Source organism: Haplochromis burtoni, unplaced genomic scaffold, assembly GCF_018398535.1.
Source record: "Haplochromis burtoni strain Fernald_Lab_line unplaced genomic scaffold, NCSU_Asbu1 Contig_434, whole genome shotgun sequence".
Lineage (NCBI taxonomy): Eukaryota > Metazoa > Chordata > Actinopteri > Cichliformes > Cichlidae > Haplochromis > Haplochromis burtoni.
Genome location: NW_024582795.1, coordinates 63,659 through 85,227, shown reverse-complemented (window position 1 = coordinate 85,227; position 21,569 = coordinate 63,659). Strand labels below are relative to the sequence as shown.

At 40.2% G+C, this 21,569-nt stretch overlaps 1 protein-coding gene across 2 annotated transcripts in view; it reads left to right on the top strand.

Moving 5' to 3' along the window:
* Positions 1-21,569, top strand: part of LOC102312308 (complexin-2) — a 61,315-nt gene that overhangs the window by 37,354 nt on the left and 2,392 nt on the right. The window contains exons 2-3 of one of the 2 annotated variants that reach the window (XM_042213316.1): positions 5,994-6,157; positions 21,204-21,379. In XM_042213316.1, the coding sequence (XP_042069250.1) occupies positions 6,127-6,157; positions 21,204-21,379 (207 nt within the window). In that variant the 5' untranslated portion in view covers positions 5,994-6,126. Of the gene's footprint in view, positions 1-5,990; positions 6,158-21,203; positions 21,380-21,569 lie in introns of both variants that reach the window. The other variant, XM_005950853.3, reaches the window with a different exon arrangement.

Here is a 21,569-nt window from a genome sequence, read left to right as displayed (position 1 = left end):
GTGTGTGTGTGTGTCCTCTTCCAGATGTCCTTGTCTGACAGCCGCATCTTTCCTTTATTCCATTAGTGAGTCCTTGAGTCTGTTTCTGTAATGATAAGAGAAATGTTCTGCTTCCAAATGCGTGCACACACAGACACACGCGCAGACCCCTCGTCCAGTTCATGAGATGCGTCCCTGCTTCTGCTACGCTGCTGCACGTTTTGTTCAGGTGAAATACCAGGAAAAAAAACAACATACATCCAGTCTTCAATTTTTTCCCAGCTCAGGGTTGGAAGCTTATCTTATCTTTGCCTTTGTTACAAACAGTAAAAAAACATTATTATGAAAAAACCCACATTCACTGTATCACAGAAACATGCCACACCTGACCAGCTGGGATCGTATTAAACACGGACACATGGCCCGTCCTGTTAGGGATGCGTGGGCTCAGATGGGTTCCTGTATCTTTATACATTACAGCAATGAATGTCAGCAGCTGATTACGCTACGCACAAACACACAGCAGCCACACACCCACCGTCTTCCCCCCGATAGCAGATACATAAAGTGTTGTGGAACTTCTTTTCATCCTTGTTATGAAAATACATAACAAAAAAATACAAAATACAATAAAATACACAAAATCTAACATAAAAAAACTGCAATATGACAACAAAAACTTCTTCGTTTATTATTTGCCATCGGCGCTCCTGTGTGCTAGTTTTGTAGTAACTTTACACCTTACATCACTGCTGATCGTTAATATTCACTTATTGTTGTGTATAATAAAGCCCAAGGCACCAGTTATGTGACATTTAGCTAAGTGTGGACCTGTTCTGCTCATTTCCAGCACTAGATTTTTATTCTTGGACTCCACTACAGTAGCTTTGGATGATTCACAGTTCAAAATAACCCAAATTACGTACTGCAGGGACTACATGCTGTGTTATTCATGCACCAGAAAGTTGGCCACAGTGGTATTAGAAAAGCACATGCACGCTTATAGAAGTTTCAGGAAAGCAGCATAATAAGAAAGAATCCTTTCCTCGTTGTGTGGCGTCTGTTTCCAGTGTTCATTGTTCTGTTGAAGGACACAGAGGCTCGCTCGCTATCAGAAGCCCATAAACTGTGCGTGATAGTTAAATTGTATATTTATTGCTATATTAAAAGTGTGTGTGTGAGTAAATGTGGTTGTAGTATAAAGCACTTTGAGCGGTTTGGAAGACTAGAGCTGTGCAGCTGTATGAATGCAGTCCATTCATCCAAAAGGCCACAGGTATATATTTGTTTCTCTTCCTCAGTGGTTAAAAGAATGAGTTTAATATCTAATAGTTGAACTGCAGGTGACTGTAACCGTGTGTTCACACCGAACGCGATGGGCGCGTGAAAAAACGCCAAAACGCCCCTAACTTGACGCCTGCACATTCGCGACCTCTACGCGTGTCCAAGAAAAATCGCCCGCGCCCCAAAATATCATATTTTCACGCGCGTGAACCGGAAATGTGGGAGGGATGTGGGAGGGATGTGGGAGGAAGTTGTGCTAGACCGGTATCTTTGAAAGAATAAACGCATTATCTGGTTAGCGGAAAGCTATTTGTACGACAGTGGGCAAATCGCGGGACAGTAGGCGGGCTTGCTAGCTTGCTAGCTTTTGCGCGGCTTCATCGGGTCAGTCTGAAAATTAAAAAGTAGGAATGAACTTACCAGGTTGCCCGATCTCCTCACTGATTTGTCTCCAAGCTAGGTCCTTTTTATTCCTGTCTCGGTAGAAATAATAGGTAGCATCATATAATTCTGGATGATTTGCCACAGCACTGATTAGTTTCTCCTCCATTTTGAATGCAGAATGAATGGCTTTGGCTGGATCTGCCCCTTTGAACTAGGTAACAGCCACGTCACCAGGCTCCTGATTGGTTGTCGCGGCGCGATTTTACGCTGGAGTTCAGATTTTTCCAACTCGAGCGGGGGAGGCGAAACGCGCGTATGCACAAAATGCAACACATTAACTCACGCGCGTGGATTTTTTCGCGAGTCAAACGCCTGAAACGCGCTACACTCACGCGCGTTTCTGGCGTTTTTGCGTTTTCGCGACGCCAAAACGCTTCCGAATTTTCGCGGGGGCCGCAATCGCGGGTCAGCGCGCCTTTCCATTGACTTTACATGTAAACCTGACGCTCCGCCTGCCTCTATCGCGTTCGGTGTGAACACACCGTAAGGACTGTAACCTCTGAACTTCTTAAAGCAGCCGGGACATTTACCACGACAGCTGCCGTCTTGTTGAGAGAGTGACCAAAAAAGTACTCAAGGCAGAAGGAAAAAAAAACACTTTCACCTCCAACTGAACCAAAGTGACCTGTTTGATTTAGCTAGTCAGGTCTGTAAGAAGTCAGCTTGGACGGCACCAGACGCTGAGGCAACACCTACACAGCCAGCTTAGAATGACTAATTATCACAAAGTGCAGTTTGTGGTGCATTTGTGATGGATTTTAAGAATGCAACACGCACGTGGTGTGGTTGAAAAGTGGGCTTCAATAGAGAAGGAGCAACTGCAGCATTTAGGAGCAGAAAGAAGCACAAAAATAAATTAAAGATCAAAAAAATGTGATTACAAGCCCAAGTGGGCTGCAATGGCGTGTTTTCTTTGTTTATAATGTTCACGTTCAGTTCGCTAAAACACTCATTCTTCCTCTTTTACGACTTTGGTCATACCTGTAGGAGCGGCTAAGCTAAAGGTCTGACAACAGCAAAAACATGAGCCAGACCAGACCAGCTGGTCAGCGTATTTCTGACACTGCCCCCTGGTGTCAGTACACAGCTACAACATGTAAACAACAGGCTGCAAAGGTCCAGCCAGTTACATGTCACTGGACTGAGGCTGGAAACTGGAAAAGCCAACAGCTTATGACTAAAGAGACTTTACTCACACATACACAGCTGTTCAGAGTTCTTTGACATGTGATTCCAGTTAAACTCAAATGATAGTCACATATTTCTGCATGCACCTCTCCGTAAGCACGCACACATTCATGCAGAAACACTTACTCTCCTCACCAGGTTAACAGTCTGACATTTCTTCTATTGTCTATCAGCATACATTTGCAGTCTTTTTAATCAAATCTTGCGTGTGGGTGAGCATGCTGATTTTGAATTTCTGAATGTGTGTGTATTGAAATGAGGTACTTCACCCCTCGAGGCGCTCGGTCACAGTTACAAATGGATTGTCATCCCGCTCGGCCTCGTCTCCCGTGTCACCTCCCAGAATAAGCTGTGCAGCTCAATCTGCCGTCCCTTCCTATTTCATCCCGGCACCATTCAGCCCTGGCAAATACTGGCGTATCAAAATGATGCCACGAGTGTTCAGCGAGGAGAGCAGGAGAGATCTGCTTCAAAATGGAAATGCTGTTCTGGTTCGCCAGGTGCAATAAATGTGGAGGATTTCATCTTGGCTGCCACTTGCACAGTTAATCAAATAGATACAAGTGAGTTTATACAGCAGCACAGGATGGGGCACTGTATTCAGAATGGGCCAATGAGCATTCAGGCTGCAATTTGTCTAATGACCAAGAAGCCAACAAAGAAAAAAGGAAACTTAAAATCCAAACTTTGCACAATACATATTGTGCATGTTTTCTTCAGATGGGAAGAAAATCTGCACTGCTAGCGTTGTCAATGCTAACAAACTGTTACCATAGTTTTATCACTCATCTCCTTAGTGTCAACTATTTGAAGAACATGCACGGTGAGTGTCATGTTGGCCAGTTTAATGTCACCATAATAAATTAGATGTTTTACTTTAAAAAAATATAGTAGATTTGGCATTCGACTGTGTCCCTCAGAGTGTCCTGTGGGAGGTGCTTCGGGAATATCGTTACCGGCCATTCGATCCTTATACAACCATTGCAAGAGCTTGGTCTGCAAAGCCAACAATAAGTCAGACTCGTTCCCGGTGGGTGATGGACTCTGCCAGGACTGCCCTTTGTCACGGATTTTGTTAGTAATTTATATGGACAGAATTTCTAGGTGTAGCCAATTTGGCTTTCACTTGGGTGGTCTCTGAATCTCATCTCTGCTTTACGCAGATGATGTGGTTCTGTTGGCTTCATCAGGTCATGGCCTCCAGCTTGCACTGGAATTGTTCACAGCTGAGTGTGAGAATCAGCATCTCCAAATCTGAAGCCATGGTCCTCAGCTGGAAAAGGGTGGACTGCCCACTCCAGGTCAGGGATGAGTTCCTGCCCCAAGTGGAAGAGTTTAAGTACCCGGACACGCTGGAGATATTATATCTCTCAGGTGGTCTGGGAATGCATTGGGGTTCCCACGGAAAAGCTGGAGCAGGTGGCCGGGGAGAGGGAGGTCTAGGCTTCTCTGCTTAGGCTGCTGCCCCCACAACCCGGCCCCTGATAAGCGGAAGAAGATGGATGGATGGAAAATATAGTAGTTGGTACTAGGGCTGCCACAAACGATTATTTTGATAGTCGACTAATCACCGATTATTTTTGCGATTAGTCAACTAATCAGATCATGCATCCATTGGACGTAAAACGTACAGCTTATTGCACCAGCATGCATCTGCTCTTATATAACTATCATTAGCTTACAGCTTTAAGTGTTTAAGGTATGTACTAACTAAAAATAAAGACAAGATGATAGTTTGTTATATTTTAATGAAATTAGCAGATTGTTTCGGTGAAGTTTAATAAACTCCTTGCTATCTAAAATATAACAGGACACCGCAGTATATTCTCGAGCATCGCACATTTCTGATAATCAGTTGTCTGCTTGACGTTTATTCAGCTGTGTAAAAACTATAACTTTAAATCGTAATCGTGACTAGTCGACTAATCTTGGCAGCCCTAGTTGGTACCAATGTCATCCAAATTCCTGGATTTGATATTACAGCTAGCTAAATTTTTCTGAGCTTCTTCTTCGAGATGCATATTCACTCTTGCATTATTTACATTCTGGATTTTTATTTTCTTGCACCGGTTAAATCCATACATTACCTCTTTAATAGGACCTGTACATGCAGCCATATTTTCAGCATTTTATCTTCAAGTATCAGATCTTATGACAGTTTGTTCCATCAGTACTCCAGAAAAGCAGCAATAATCATTACATGCTCACATTTTTCATCTGCAGTCTCTGTACAGATGATACGACAGTTTTTTACTGCACAGTCGATGTCCCAGCTGGTAATTCCACCTGATCGATTTATTCTGAGAATCAGTTTAAATAATAATTCTGATTACAGACACAAAAGTGTGCACTGCAGTCACTGAATCACAGTCAAACCTGCAGCTTTACTGAAGCTGAGTAAATCAGATTTAGCTAAAGATGAAATTTATGCAAAAGTGATTTTATTACCAGCTGGGTTGAAATACACGAAGTCGCTTCTGAAAGTGAGACAGTGAGATTAGCATAGTGTATGAAATATTAATTAGATATAGACTTTTGATGTAGACAGGATTTTTCATTCTCATGAATCTAGTGTGTGTTTTTATGTTGATGCTGTATGAGTGAGCACAGCCTGATTTTCTCATACATGTTTAGTATTTTTCATATGTTTCAGGTCAATCTAAATAGAAAACAACTGCATTTCTTTCACTTTTCCATTAAATATGTATGACCACTTATTGACTGCTCTGGTATTCAGTTACAGTCGGATAAGTGACTCAGAGCAAAAGGGCTCAGTATTGATCTACGATCTTCCCAGGAAGGGATATCTGTCACGGGGTAAAGAGTGTTAAAAAGATCCCATTATGTGTTGTTTTAAACTCAGAAGGAAATGCTGTCTCATGCTGCCTGATGCCAGGCGTGTTGCGGATCTTTCACCGTGTTTGGAGATGTAATCATGCACTTTCTACAAAGGAGGAAATATGATTGTTTACAGCTGCAAAAGCTTAAATTTAAATCAAATCACTGGTGTGTTTTTCTATGTGAGGAAAACAGTTTACTGTTTTACAGCTGTATGGTTTGTTTAATTGCTTCTTTTTTCAATCTCTTGTGTCCAGCAGAGAGTTGCTGAAGACGCTTGGCATCACAGAGGAAGGGGGAAGAACTGAGACACTCACAGATCCCGGGCTTGGTGGCTGCATGCTCAGTTGTCTCCAGCTTGAAGAAGAACATCTGTACTAATCAGCAGGAATCATGGATTTTGTAATGAAGCAAGCTCTAGGTGGTAAGTACTGCAGTCCTAAATGCTTTTCCTGAGAATACATTAGAGTTGGAGATATTTTTGTCCCTAGCTGGCAGTCAGCAGGAGAGGTCGTGCATGAAGCCAATACATTGCCGCGGGTGTTGTAGGGTTTTCATCTTGGTCAACGATGCACTTCCAGGCCTTGTGATCTGTGGCCTTGACCTTTGCTTACTCAAGGGTTAGACGTCGTCATTTAAGATCGTCTTCAACTTGCTCAAGCTAAGTCTTCTTGGGGAGTCACGCTTGATTCTCCACTGGGTGGGATGCCGCTGCAGCAGAAGTAGGGTTGTTCAATAGGACAATATATATTGGATGCCAATATGAAAACATCTATCGTTTTCTTATTACGCTATTGTTTGTCTCGTGGTGTCGCAAAATAAACTGTTTATGGCAATATTTTTTCATCGTTTTGATGGTCACTGTAGTGGCTATATTAATTTCTTAAAGTTCTCTCTTGCGCTTATATTTAAAATAACCACACTATGGACAGACAGATGACTGTTTCTATGCGTACTTTCGTTAGCAAAAACAATCGTGTGACTCCGCCATCTGCTTATTCTGTTTATTTTCCCACATAAACCTTTCATATTAAAGCTCAAGATCCTGTTGAGACTTTTCAAAATAAACTGAAATTATATACATCATTCTCAAACGTCAAATTTCAGAATATGCATCAAACAAATTACCTCAAATAAAAACATGAAGTAGCTATAAATGGTGCTTACAGTCACCACATGGATGCATGCACAGAGAATACCAGCATGGCCAGTGAAGATGAGGCAGAACCAGGTAGCTCCAAACAGAAGGACCAGTCAAAACAAATCCAGGACCTTATTCCTAAAGGAGGGGCTACTGCTGTAGCATGGACAGGGTTTGGTTATGAAAAAGTCTGACACGGACCAGAAAACTGTACTATGCAAATTATGCCGCAAACAGGTCCCTACCACAGACTCAAACACGACAAACCTCTTCAACCACCTACGCAAGAATCACATGAACGAGTATGGAGAGAGTTTACGGATGAGAAGCAAAAAGGGGTGGTCAGGTGCTAAAAAATAGACTCAAACATTAGAACAGGCTTTCCCCCGCAGCACGCAATGCAATAAATACTCACAAAGAAAATGGCGGCCGTTACAAATTACATCTAAAAATGTATAGCTGTGATTACTATAGCTATCACCTGACAACCATATAGGCTTCTAGTAGCATTTAAAAAAATGTATCTGGCTTCATAAAAATGAATGTGTGAACTGGAAACCTGACCTGACTGCACCAGAAGCTCCCAAAAATTGGTCCTCCTCCCTGAGGCTAATTCAGTGGACTAGCAAATGGGTCAAGTTCCAGTGCTTTGAGCTCTCAAATCTAGGGCTGCCACGATTGGTCGACTAGTCACGATTACGTCGACTATCAAAATCGTCGATGACTGATTTAATAGTCGACGTGTCGTTTGAAGCTTTGTAAGATCCCAAAAGACGCAGGAATAAGTAGTATAATTTAAGATTGTAATAACGGACTGAAACAGAAGATGGCAGCACTGCATGTACAAGGATGCCAGCTGCCGTTAAACCCCGAAGAAGAAGTAGCTCTGTCCCAGAATTCATAGCGCAGCCCTGCTCAGTTTCCAACAATGGCGGCAGCTAGTTAGTTTTAATATTGCTCTTATTATACTTTCTGGGTCACAAAATAAACGTTTAACATATTTTCAGGCGAGAATGTAGCTGTGTAAACCTCAAATATCTGCTCAGTTTATCAAGACACCACACATTTTCAAAAGCGCTCCTACGTTTTCAGAGAAGTCTGTTACCCACTAGCTCGATAGCTAGCCGGGGGCAAGGCTCACTAGAGCCCGTGAGAACACCGGACTCCCGGCAAATCGTTTTCAAACCCACTGCCGTCTTTCGCTACTCAGGTTAAACACATATAAGTCACTTAGATAACTTAAAAATGTTATTGTTTGGCTTTTTTTAGTATTTTATTTGTTCCTGAGTAAATCGGTTTGGCTGAGATTAAAGTTGTAGTTTTTACACAGCTGAATAAACGTCAAGCAGACAACTGATTATCAGAACTGTGAGATGCTCGAGAATATACTCCGGTGTCCCGTTATATTTTAGATAGCAAGGAGTTTATTAAACTTCACTGAAACAATCTGCAAATTTCATCAAAATTTAATAAACTATCATCTTGTCTTTATTTTTAGTTAGTACATACCTTAAACACTTAAAGCTGTAAGCTAATGATAGTTATATAAGAGCAGATGCGTGCTGGTGCAATAAGCTGTACGTTTTACGTCCAATGGATGCATGATCTGATTAGTCGACTAATCGCAAAAATAATCGGTGACTAGTCGACTATCAAAATAATAGTTTGTGGCAGCCCTACTCAAATCTATACTTTAAGTGAAATTTGTTGAAGGCATAAAGAAAGTTTAGGTGTTTGGTGTGGGTACTGTGGTGGAGAAGCCTGTAGATGTTTCCCACAGAGCACTGTCCTCATTTTAAAACCTGTTGTGTATGCGTGCATATTTATGCAAAGGCACGTCCAACCTCAGCAGCAGCACTTTAGTTCTCTCGTTTCTTATTTTTTGGTTTTAAAAAAACATATTTAGTTTATTTCACTGACAAACTGTAACAGGAAAGGAGATTTATCACAATAGTGGTGATAATAAGTTTTATCCTCTTGTATTTCCTTTGCAATTCTGTATTTTTGACTCAGCCTGTCATTTACACCCCATGTGGCTTTTATGCTAGCTGAGATTGGGCTCATTCACGAAGAGCGAACTAAAACAGATCTAAGTGAATGTTCTTGTAAGTGAAGGTCCCCCAAGGGTACTGAGGTCATGCCTCCTTAAATCAGCCCTCTCATCTAGTTCAGTCAGCTCGGTGACTACCGGCCAAAATGAAATGAGATTTATTCCTTTAAAGCTCAGCCTTCCCACTTTGTCACAGGACTAATTTATATCTGCTCCTCTCCTTTGACTCCTTCTTCCTTTCTTCTTCTCAGTTTTCCTGCAATCGATTCTTCTATGCTTATTCCTTGTGTGTGTTTTCTTCTATCGCTCTTTCTCATAAGAGAGCTAGTGTTGCTGCCTTCAACAGTTGCTTCTGGTGTACAGTAATGTTTCGACAGTTTCACATGTTGCTGCAGACAAGCTGGCTCAATAAGATCAACAAATAATAATAATAATAATAATAATAATAATAATAATAATAATAATAATAATAAACTTTATTTATAAAGCACACTTAAAAACAAACGGTATGCCAAGTTGCTTAACAAGTAACATAGAGAATAGGAGCAGGATAATAGAAATAGGACCAAAGCAAGTACTAAGTATGCAAGCAGGTAGCTGTCACTGATACATAGGAAAGCAACAGGTACAGAGCAAACAAGAATTTAAATGAGCATAAAAGTACATGAAATAAAATCATAAAAGAAATATTAACTAGAGGGAAAGGCAAGATTGAATAAGTGGGTTTTTAGTCGTGATTTGAACAGTGCAATGGAATCAGATGCGCGGAGGTCGAGAGGAAGGGTATTCCACAGTACCGGGGCAGCCAGAGCAAACGCACCGTCACCCCGGGACTTCAGCCGAGATCTGGGTTGGGTCAGAAGTAGTTGAGTGAACAAATGCAAATTAGAGCTTCCAGTGATGCCCCAACAGGCAAAGATGCCACCTGCATTTGATGATTCATAGAATCTGGCTTATGGGGCATGTGACCTAAGTGCCAATGCCCATTTATCAGGTGATCTGGTGATATTTTAATGATCCACATTGGTTCACTCACATGCATAAATGCACAGGTAGGCCTTAACGCCTGTCACAGTCTGGCTGAGGTGACATTACGTGAGTATGTATTGTAAAAAGGACTCAATTGCAGTCCAAAACAGAATGTGAAACGTGGCATGGACAAAAACAAGCCGTTTATTAAGGCTGGCAAAAATGGATACAAACAAAGGGCATGGGTGAAACTAAACAAAAACCTAAACTGGGTGAACTAAAAGTAAAACATGAAAAAAAAACAACTTAAACATGAAGACTGGCGTTGATACCTGGAGACACAACGTGGATTAGCAGACGACCTGACAAGGAATGACTGAAAACACACGGACTAAATACACACAGGAGGATAATGAGGGAAGTGGAAACACATAGGGAAACAGCTGAAACAAATGAACATAACAAAGTCACAAGGGGAGAGTACAACTAATCACATTTGACCTAAGAACACAGGACCTCTTCAAAATAAAACGGGAAACATAATGAAACACAGACATGACTACATGAACTTGACAACAAAAGACATGCAGACATGAAACACATAAAAGGACAAGGAAGACTTAACACAGGCGTTGAAAACACAAGGGAATCTGATAAACAAACGAACTTAGATAACCTAATGAACTTAAACATAAACCATAAACATTTAAAAAAACAAAACTAAAACTTGAAACGCTGGGTCAAATGACCCAGGATCGTGACAACGCCAAGTCATGTCAACCCTGATTCACAGCACATAATATTTTTGTAAATAATGCTGCTAACGTGTGGCATATTAGAGTAAATAAGATTAAATAATTTCATTACTGACAGCAAACCGTTGCCTCCTTGCATCTGAACACATTCTTTATCACACAAATATGGGATTAAAGTAACCGTGATCCTCTTTCCTCTCTCAAGCTTTAAAGTCGTCACATTCATCAGAATCATCAGAATCAGAATACTTTCATAGTCCCTAAAAAAATTGTGTTACTTTATTGTTAAGTACTGGCACCTGTCTGCTAATAGTGTTAGTTTTGTCAGTTAATAATATTAAATGAGCTGTTAGATTTGAACAAGTAAAACAGCATCAGCCATTTTCTTATAACATCCATCCACCCATTCATCCATTCCTTTATCATCCATCCAACCACCTGTCCATCCATCCATCCCCATTGTTTGTGTTTGTTGTAATTTAGCTCCTGTAGAGGTGTGCTTGAGTGCAGTGACCTTTTCCCTTGGAACAGGGTGGCATTTATTTCACCAGGACACAGCTGGCTGTTCATGAATATATACAAGCAAACAAACACACACAAAAACACACACACACACAAAACAAAAAACAAAACACGGTTTCAGTCCTGAGGTGGAACATGACCATTCTGATATGAAGTGTGTTGAGGTGGTCGTGTAAGGACATTAGTCTAAAAATAAAAACCCTGCAGAATCTGAGGCTTAGAAAAAAAAAGAGTGTACGATGGGGTGAGTATGTATGGAGAAGATCGGATAAATATGGAGGAGCAAGGTTATGAAGCACTTTGAAAGTGAGAAGTAGGATCTTGAAATTAACACTGAGGTGAATTGGAAGCCTATGGAGCTGTTTAAGAACAGGTGTTATATGTTCAGTGGATCTAGTTATGGAAATAATACGAGCAGCTGTATTTTGAACTAATTGCAATTTATGGAGGGATTTATGAGGTTGACCATAGAGAAGAGAATTACAGTAATCTAAACGAGATGTGACAAGAGCATTGACAAGTATGGTAGTACTGTTTGGAGTGAGTGAGGGACGAAGGCGGTTAATATTACGGAGATGAAAGTAGGAAGACCGAGTGATATTATTTATATGTGCTATGAAGGACAGAGTGCTATCGGGGATGACACCAAGACTCTTAACCTGAGGGGAAGGTGTGACAACAGAGTTATCAATGGATAATGAAAGACTTGTGGTTGGGACTATAGTCAGTTTTGATAAAATGAATTCTGTTTTATTGCCATTAAGTTTAAGAAAGTTGTGAGTAAACCAGACCTTGATTTCACTTAAACAGTCAGAAATGGATCTGGGTGGGAGAGTAGCTGTGTGTTTGGGGGACAGGTAGAGCTGGGTGTCATCTGCATAGCAGTGAAACTGGATGCTATGCTTCCTGAAAATGTTACCTAGGGGTAGTAGATAGATGATAAAAAGTTAAGGACCCAGGACAGAGCCTTGGGGTACACCGGAATTAACTGGAGTAGACCATGATCTGTGAGTGAGTAATTAAACAAACTGTGAGCGGCCAGAGAGATAAGAGGTAAACCAGGCGAGTACTGTACCATTGATACCAATAGATGCTAATCTGTGAAGAAGGATGCAGTGGGAGATAGTGTCAAAAGCTGCTGTGAGGTCAAGGAGAATGAGGATGGAGATAAGTCCAGAGTCAGCTGCAAGCAGAAGATCATTGGTGATTTTTACTAGGGCTGTTTCTGTACTGTGACTTGAATGGAAGCCGGACTGAAACTGTTCGCACAAGTTATTACCAGTGAGATGACGATGAACCTGTGCAGCCAGATATCTTTTCCAGAATTTTTGCTAAGAAAGGGAGATTTGAAATTGGCCTGAAATTATTTAGATTGGAGGGATCTGAACCATTCTTTTTCAGTATGGGTGTTATTATTGCAGTTTTAAGAGAATAAGGAACAGAACCAGATATAAGAGAGGAGTGTATGATATTAGTAATCAGTGGGGCAAGAGACGGGAATGAGAGTTTGACAAGATTAGTCGGCAGTGGATCAAGTTTACACGATGATGACTTTAACTTAGTAATTATGGAAGTTAGCTGAATTATTGTGGGAAGTTCAAAATTGGATAGAGAGGATGACAGTTGAGAAGGGCAAAAAATGCAGATAGAACAATTGACCATATCACAGGACGAGGACAGTTGTTGATAAAGATGTTGTTGGTAAAGTTGTTGCAAACTGCAGCAGAGTGTGTATGTATTTCAAAGGTATCTGGGGGTTTAACAATATTATGTAATGTAGAAAACAAAGTGTGTGTTCCCTTTAGCGGATTCAATAACAGAGGGGTAGTAGGCAGATTTAGCATGATGAATAGCTTCTTTATAATGTTGTATATGACTGAGATACATGTCCTTATGAATAGTAAGTCCTGTTTACCTGGAGAGACGTTCCAGGTGGCGTCCAGTAGCTTTAAGTTGGTGAAGTTCAGATGAATACCATGGGGCAGAGCGAGAGAAAAAAACAGTTCAAGTTTTTTGGGGGAGCCAAGGTATCTAAGAGGTTGATAAGTTCATTGTTATAGTGAGATAGCAGGTCGTCTATGGAAGCTGAGGCATCAATGGTAGGTAAATTATTAATGCCATGGCAAAGAGCTGATAGATCAATTCCCCTAATATATTTTTGTTATAGTGGGAGACTAACGCTGAATAAAACTATTTGAAAAATTTTTGTTTTTCTTTTATTTTAATAAGAAAAGACTGCTACATTTAAATATTAACACTTCATCATTTTTGGCATTTGGAACATCAGTGGAGAAAACATTGTGAGCACAGTGTTCATTTCATATGTTTTGTATGGAGTTTTGGTCTTTAGGGTGAAGCACACAAAAGCAAAACATAATCTCCATGACACTAGCTGGCAGCAGTAACCTATTAACTACACGCTGGCTTTAAATGAGGTGAGGAACTCTCGTGCCATTAACATACAAACACAGAAATATGGAAATAAACAGGAGAAAGGGAATAAAAAAGTGAAAAGAAATGTACTTTTTTTTTTACTAAAGTCATATTTGTCTTTCCTACTGTGGATCAGGCACATTTTAGCTAGTCGATATTGTGAAGAACCCCCACTTTATTACACCAAAGCACCAAGACCAAGTTATATTGCCTGAAAAGTTTCCCAGTGAACGTTCCTCCATCGATTCAACTTTTTACTCTCAGATATTAATCTGGACTAAAATATGAGAACATGAACGCATACGTGTATGGCTGCAGATTTTAGAGTGAAAATCATCCATAGAGGCCAAAACCATATTTATTTCTACTGTAAAGCTGGAAATGGGGGGCACTGTGGGGACTGGCCCTCTTAATGGAGCCAGCTTCAGTTGAGATACTGATGTCCACAGAACAGGTGCCTTCAGCAGTGGACATTGTGGACAGTCTGACCACGGTCTACACAATATGTCTACCAGCATCTTTCTATCATAAGGCTTTCAGAGGTTTGTTCTACTGAAGCTCTTCTGTGGGCTCAGGCTGCATGGATTGGACTTCTTTCCTGCTGTGGGTAAGTGAGTTACTTGACCCTGTCTACGACAAGGTTTCCATCACTGCAGTCACTGCAGTTTTGTCTATTTACCATTTGCTCAGATTCTTACACTGCCTAGTTTTTCCTGTTTCTGATGTGTCAGCTTCCAGAACCTTTTTTTCCTCAAGTCTTCAGTGAAGATTTATCCCATAAATTCAAAGAAAAAAATCCTGAAACTTCAACATTAAAAAACTAAACTAAAAAGAAACACAATGAAACAGATGTGACACTCTTATAACTTAATTCTTAAACAATTTTAAATAGTAGTTTCCAAGCTTGGTGGAAACATTTTTTGTAAAAAGACTTATTTTTCCTTTGAAAAGAAAACCATCAACACGTAGACGACAGTGCACATTTATTCTGTGATGTATTTTCTGAGCCTTTGGAAAGCTTTGTGAATTCTCCACATGTGGACATGATTGAGGCCTGGTTCCGGTTTATGCTTTATCTGCACAAACACAGAGAAAAATGTCATTTAATTTAGGTGTGTGCAGTAAAACACAACACATGGAAGCAAACTTTGTCTAATCCAGCCTCACACACTCTCAGGCTGAGCCTCACTAATGTCATTACTTGTTGGAGACCTCCTGAACGTTTCATTGGTGCAGACTGAGGTATAGATTTCAGCTGCAGGCCTCAGTTTGTATTTACTGGTTATTTAATTACAAATCACATTCATCAGAGTTTCCATGTGTTGGATTAATCAGTCCAGGGCAGCGTGATCGATCCACACACAGGCTGGGAACAAAACTGTGCACAAACACATGAGCGAGAGAGAGATGCTCTGTATTTTTAACTCAAATATCATGAAATAGTACATGCATCAAATTTTAATCCTCAGATTAAATGATTGCACGCATGTCCAACACTTACTGTACCCCTCAAAACAAAGAGCTTGGATCTGAGCAGGACTATTTTTTATCAGAAATCTGGGTTCTTTGGACTGGCAAAAATATCAAGCAAGTTTTCAAAGAACAATATGTGACTTTTCATTTTAAGGTGGAACATTATTAGCTATGTGGATATTTGAAATTTGTCATTAACCCCAGTGATAAGATGTGATCTCTGAGTCTCTCTGTTGCCCACGTTTTGTCTCTGCCATCAGTTCGTTCATTTTATTCCTAATATGGACTCCGTGCCTTTTTTGTGTTCTGGAGGTTATCAAACATGCGAATGTCTCGCCGTTTCTCATAAAGAAGCTCAAATAAAAGATGTTCAGATATTCTCTGAGAGATCAGCGTGAACCGGTCCTGACCACGCAGGTCGCGCTTCTCCTCTCATTTCCTGTGCAGGCGTGATGAAGATAAGGATACAGTAATGACAGGAAGCCAGCGGGCATGGCGATCGGTCGATTAGACTCCGCAAAAAGAAGCTCCCAGTTGGAAATGTGGAATTCTGACAAAGGGTTAAACAACTACCCTGTCATGCTGCCCGAATATCTGATCGATGTGGCAAATCCAGACACTCATGTGAATTATGAAGGCCTAATTTGGTAACGAGGGTAATCCATTATTAAAATGAGCTTCATTTTTCAAATCTCCCCACCCCTGACAAATTAACCAACAGCACTGCCATCCATCTGACTGGCCGGAGGAGTCAGTGGGGCATAGCTTGTCTTTTATTTATTAATTAATTAATTTTATCATCTGTTCTCTTTTAAATGAAAAGTTTGGTCAGAGTTTCCGTTACAGTGAAGTTCAGTGAGTAAACAATGATAACTGAGCACGAGAACTTTGTGTTTCTATATTTCATGGTTTTAAAACACTGAAAAACTGAAAAATCAGCTTGTCAGTGTATCATCAAAACACATTTGAATGGCATATTTGAGTCTTTAAAATGTCTTTAATCATTCTACATACAAACCCTTCTGCTTCTCAGAGCAGGTTGATGTCTAACCACACTTTTTTAGGCTGTGGCTGCGATGGCTCTTTGTCTCTAATTGCTGCTGGTACCAAGACTGTCTTAGTACCCATTGCATTGGGCATTGCATTTAAATGCACTGGAGAAGCATTTTTTCAACATGGAGTCAACATAATAAATGAGTGAAATGAAATTAAACAAGTGAAAACAAAGCGAATGAAAGTCTGAAACACAGACGTCGATTGTACTGCGAACTGGCTTCTTATAATTCTACCAAATGCATACAGAACTACAATGCAACACAAACGAAATTATTTTAACATGATTTTTATGGTAAATGGACTGATTCTTATATAGCGCTTTTCTACTCTTCTGAGCACTCAAAGCGCTTTACACAACTTGTGCATTAACCCATTCACACAAGCACATTTTTCCTAGGTGCTTTCTAACTGACATTCACACACTTTCATACTCCGATGAATGCATCGGAGAGCAATTTCGGGTTAGTATCTTGCCCAAGGATATTTGGCATGCAGACTAGGGGAAGCAGGAATCGAACCACCAACCTTCCGATCAGTAGATGACCTGCTCTACCACCTGAGCTACAGCCACCCGAGAAGCTACAGCCACCCGAGAATAATATAACAAATTAAATGACTAAAGCTCTGCTGTGCTTTTAGGTTAACCCATAATCTTTTCTGCAAAAGATGTATTATCCATCATAAATTTGATAGTGTATGTTGCAAGTGACCACCATATCTGGACGCTGCTGGTTGTCCAAATTTAGATCTCTGATGTTGTATCATTCAGTTTCTATTCATTTTTTATGTATTTAAATAATTACTCTATAAATAATTGGATGTATTCTTTCCTCTAACAATGAAATGTTTTATTTTTGTGCTACTAGGTGTAACACAAACCCAGACCAGGATCAGTTTCCTTCCAGTGAAATTCGTAGTTGCTCACCAAGTATTCCAGAGTCTGACAAATCTTTTTAAAAGGCTTTTTCAGTCAGATTTACCTGATTTGCAAATGGATCTCTTTGAAATTCTTTTTTTCCTGGATTCAACCTGAAAATGTTGCAGGATGATGGTTATTGAAAATGCCTTGCTCTTCGTTTTTTAGGATTTCATATTTTTTATTTTTCAGGATTAAGGCCAGGTGCTTAAAAGAGGGTTCGATTATCAGGACAGAGTTTGAGGAATCAGAGTATTTTGTAAAGTTTAGCACTTAGTTTGACATGACGGTTCCTAATGATTATTAAGCAGAGCCGCTTGATGATGATTTTTAGGTCTACTGATCTATTTAGAGAAACATATATTTTCAGTAGAGCAGGTTTCCATATGTTTCCTGGAGAAAAAAGAAGTTTTACTGGAGTTGCTTTATGGAAAAATGTCTTTTACTCTAATTTTAGCTTGCCGTCAACATTAGTTATTCTCCAGATAGCCTCAAAAACCCTTTTTATTTATTTATTTAATAAAGACCAAAAAAAAGATATTGATCTATTTACAGCAAAACAAAAGAAAATCTGTCAACCATTTCTGTACAGGACAAGTTATTGTTGTTCATTCTCACATCCTTGAGTGTGTGTGATGCCCAGTTATTTTCACCAGGAGCAATAATTTTGGTTTTTCTTTTGCTCTTAGTTAATTTATGGTTAATTTTTATGCCTTATAAAATTCTCCCACCACACAGAACAACTAACTGCATTGTTCCAGTTAGGCAGAGGGCTGCAGAGGCACTTAAATATAAAAATGACAAATACTGCAGAAAATACAACAAAGACATCTACTCTCCATTTCATTTCAGTTTCCATTTCAGCCTCTTCTGAGGTTTTCATTCCCAGCTGCTAATTACTCCTTGTAAAAGCTCTCTGCTTGTAATGACGAGCATCTCTCTCTCTGCTGTTATCTGTCCACATACAGCTGAGACATTTATCCACTTCATTCCTTAATCAGCTTCAGCCAAATCTATTAAATCAATCAAATCTTATCTGCAGAGACTCTCTGCTGTCCACTGTTTGCCTTTTGGGTAGCTAGTTTATGCTGATGAAGCCGTGCTGCAACCATCACGCTCCATATCTCTGCCCCTTCCAACCCAGAGCTTTTGTACGTTACAGCTCCTGTGGCACAAAGACTTGAGTCTGGGAAATAGTGAAGTAATGAGTGATTGAATGCACATTGCAAGGACTGAGGGCGTTAGAGCACTTAGCCTCAAACTACCTATCTTTGTCTGCAGAGGAAATCTGTGAGCTTGCCTCTAATGGATTGTTGGAGGTGGTGAAGGTGGAGCAGGGAGATGGATGAGAAGCAAAGGAAAGGAAAGGAAAGGACTGCAGTGACGGTAATGGAACGACAGACTGAAACGCAGAGAGAGAAATGAGCAAAATACAAGAGTCGGGCTAAATGCATTCTTTGAAGCGGTTAAAAGGGCAAAGGGAAATGCTCTGCCTCTCTGGGAAATTATTTTAACGATCCCGCGAGGCTGCGGAGATGATGATGAGGAAGACAAAGAGAGCATCCTTGACACAGATTATATTCACCATGCACAGTCTTATCAAAACACCTTAAACTTTTAATCGTGCTAATGGTGGCAGGTGGAAACATCACTTGGCTGTTCCTGCATTTGATCCAGAAAGGTAGTCATAGTTAGTTTGACTTGAAAGACTGTGATTAAGAAACTATAACCATAAAACATCATTATTAGACTCAGCTGTACTTTGTGTTTATTGACACTTACCATTGAGTTGGTGAACATATTTTCTGGTAAACAGCTTCAAGTAAGTGTTGTAACCCATGTTACATGGATACAGATAACTGTCAACGAATGAGCCTACTGAACACATTGGGAGCAAAAAACAATAAAAGAACTTCACTCTGTTCCATCAGTACTATAAAAAATCACAATGAGACATGAAATGTCCGGTGCTTGGACATCACCTCAAAAATAATCTGAAGGGAGAATACAGCTGCATACTGTTTTTTTAAATAACTGGAGCTCTGCTGCATAACAGATTGTCCTTTTGCAAATGAACAAAGAAGCAAACCTCATGCGATAAATACTCTGTTTAAAGGATCTGAAAACTACTGAGCTATTTCTAAGGTGAAGGCAAAAACCAAGGTCGCCTGATTCATGAGCTGTACATGCTCACACACGGTGTAACTGAGTGTTTTATCACAATGAAAGCTCCACAGCACACACTCTGACCTTAACCCACCTCCTCAGCAAGTTACAGGGAACATTTCACAGCCTGCCCCTCCCACCAGCTGAGCGCTAATTTGTCATCTGCAGGTTTGCTGCCACCACACAGCGCTGCAGGGCAATTAGGGCCACTGCATGAGTCTGCTGAGGAGCGACAGGAGCAGCTGCCCCTAGGCTCACAAACCCAGGAGAGAACCACAGAGTCTTTAAAGCCACGTTTCTTCTGAGTAATTTACTCAGAATTGGTCTCTTTAGACTCTTGTGCAAGAGAGGTACTAACTCGGGTTTTTACTGCAATATAACAATAAATAACTGCAATATATCTGTGATAGATTATAGTTTGTAATTGATGATGATGATGGATAAAATCAATATTTAATGACCCCATCTGCTTCCAAACAGGCCACTTACAGACCTTGTAGATTGTATTTGTATTTATGAACATATCGAGGACTGCAAGAAGACTATGTTCCAATGATTAACCTGAGCAGCCTGAGCAGTAAGACATATTCAGCTTGTGAGGCTTAAGAAAGGCACTAGGCTGGAAAACCAGGCTGCCAGCCAGACTGTCCTCTCACCAGTCCCTGAGAGGCAGATCGATACTCAGATGAAGTTTTCTCTCTGCTGGACAATCCATAATTTGTACACTCTCAGGTGGTCCTGTATTTACTATCGATCAGACAGAGGTAACAACAGCAATATCGATAGACCGGAGGGAGTGGCTTTCACATCTGAAAGGCAACTCCAGTGACAAATGTAAGTAAGAGTGAGTGTGTGGGAAACGTATCCAAGAATGTGGAGGAGGCAGATTAAAGACTTCCTTCAGTGGTTTAAGTTTTAATCTCTTTATGATATAAACCAAAAAATGTATTTGTAACACAGAAAATGCCAATGAATGAATCTGAATGAATCAATGTTTTCAGAAAAAAAAAATGTTTACTGCTCTGGGAACTTCTCAGCTTGCTTTAGTTTTTTAGATTTCTGAGAATTGATTGTATCTGACTGTAACCGTCACCGATAACACCGCTCTACTATTGCAAGTGTTAACCTTAGACTTTTAATGAAAAGCATGCAAGGTTCCGACCCTGTACTGGGATGTGTACCTAATTATTCGGTAATCAGAGGTTGTTAGCATTTTTGTTTGATAAATGATGTTAAATATTTGATTTGATTTCATTCAGATTTTTTTCTAATTGATCAATATTTTCATTTGTAAGTATAAAAAGGCCCAAAGTCTATCTCCTTCATAATAATAAAGTCTCAATTTTTTCACCACACGCTGTGCCCAGAAACTTTGAAAACTTTCGTTCAGTCTGAATTATGTTTAGTAGCAGAATGCGGAGGTACAGATAGAGATAACAGATGGCCACAGCAGATGGAAGAATGTGTCTTCCTCTGTCTCAGTGTTTCTTTGAAGCTCTTCCAGCTGGCTGTTCTTCTTCCGTCTTGTTTCCAACGGACCTTGAAGCTCCTGGGTGAACTTGTTCACCACCTAATCCTCAGAAATGCAAACACACAGTATTTTAATAGTTGACTAAAAAAAAAAGTGTTTTGTTTTTACTATATTTATTATGTTATCGTATTTATTATTATTACTGTATCTCTTATATTTCTATTGTTCAGCACTTTGGTCAGCCTTGTGTGTTTTTAAAGTGCTATGTAAATAAACTATGATGATGATGATGATGATGATAACCATGACAGAAGCAGGTGTCAGGTACATGTTATCTTTTGAATCGGTCTGCGTCATAGCAGCCACAAATGTATTATTAGACTTCTTCTTAAGTGAAATTATTGCTGCAACTTATTTTTCTTTTTCTTATTTGTTCGGTTTTGGAAACATTTAACATCTGGATTTAAAAAAATAATAACGATGAAGGAACTTACAGTATTTCTATGTTTTCTGTCCAGGGGCCACCAAAGACATGGGTAAGATGTTAGGCGGGGAGGAGGAGAAGGACCCGGATGCAGCCAAGAAGGAGGAGGAGCGACAGGAGGCGCTGAGGCAGCAGGAGGAGGAGAGGAAGGCAAAACACGCCCGCATGGAGGCAGAGAGGGAAAAAGTACGGCAGACCATCAGGGACAAGGTTAGTGTTGGGGTCGTTACACATTACTTGTTACTTTTCTCAAAAGTAATGCACAAGCTGGAGAAACTACTACACTACTGTATGCTACTTGAGCTGCAACACACAGAAATTACTTAGTTACCAGCTAACAATATAAACCTGAGGCTACAGTCCAGCACGCCAACACACCCGAGCCTAATGAGGACGCACA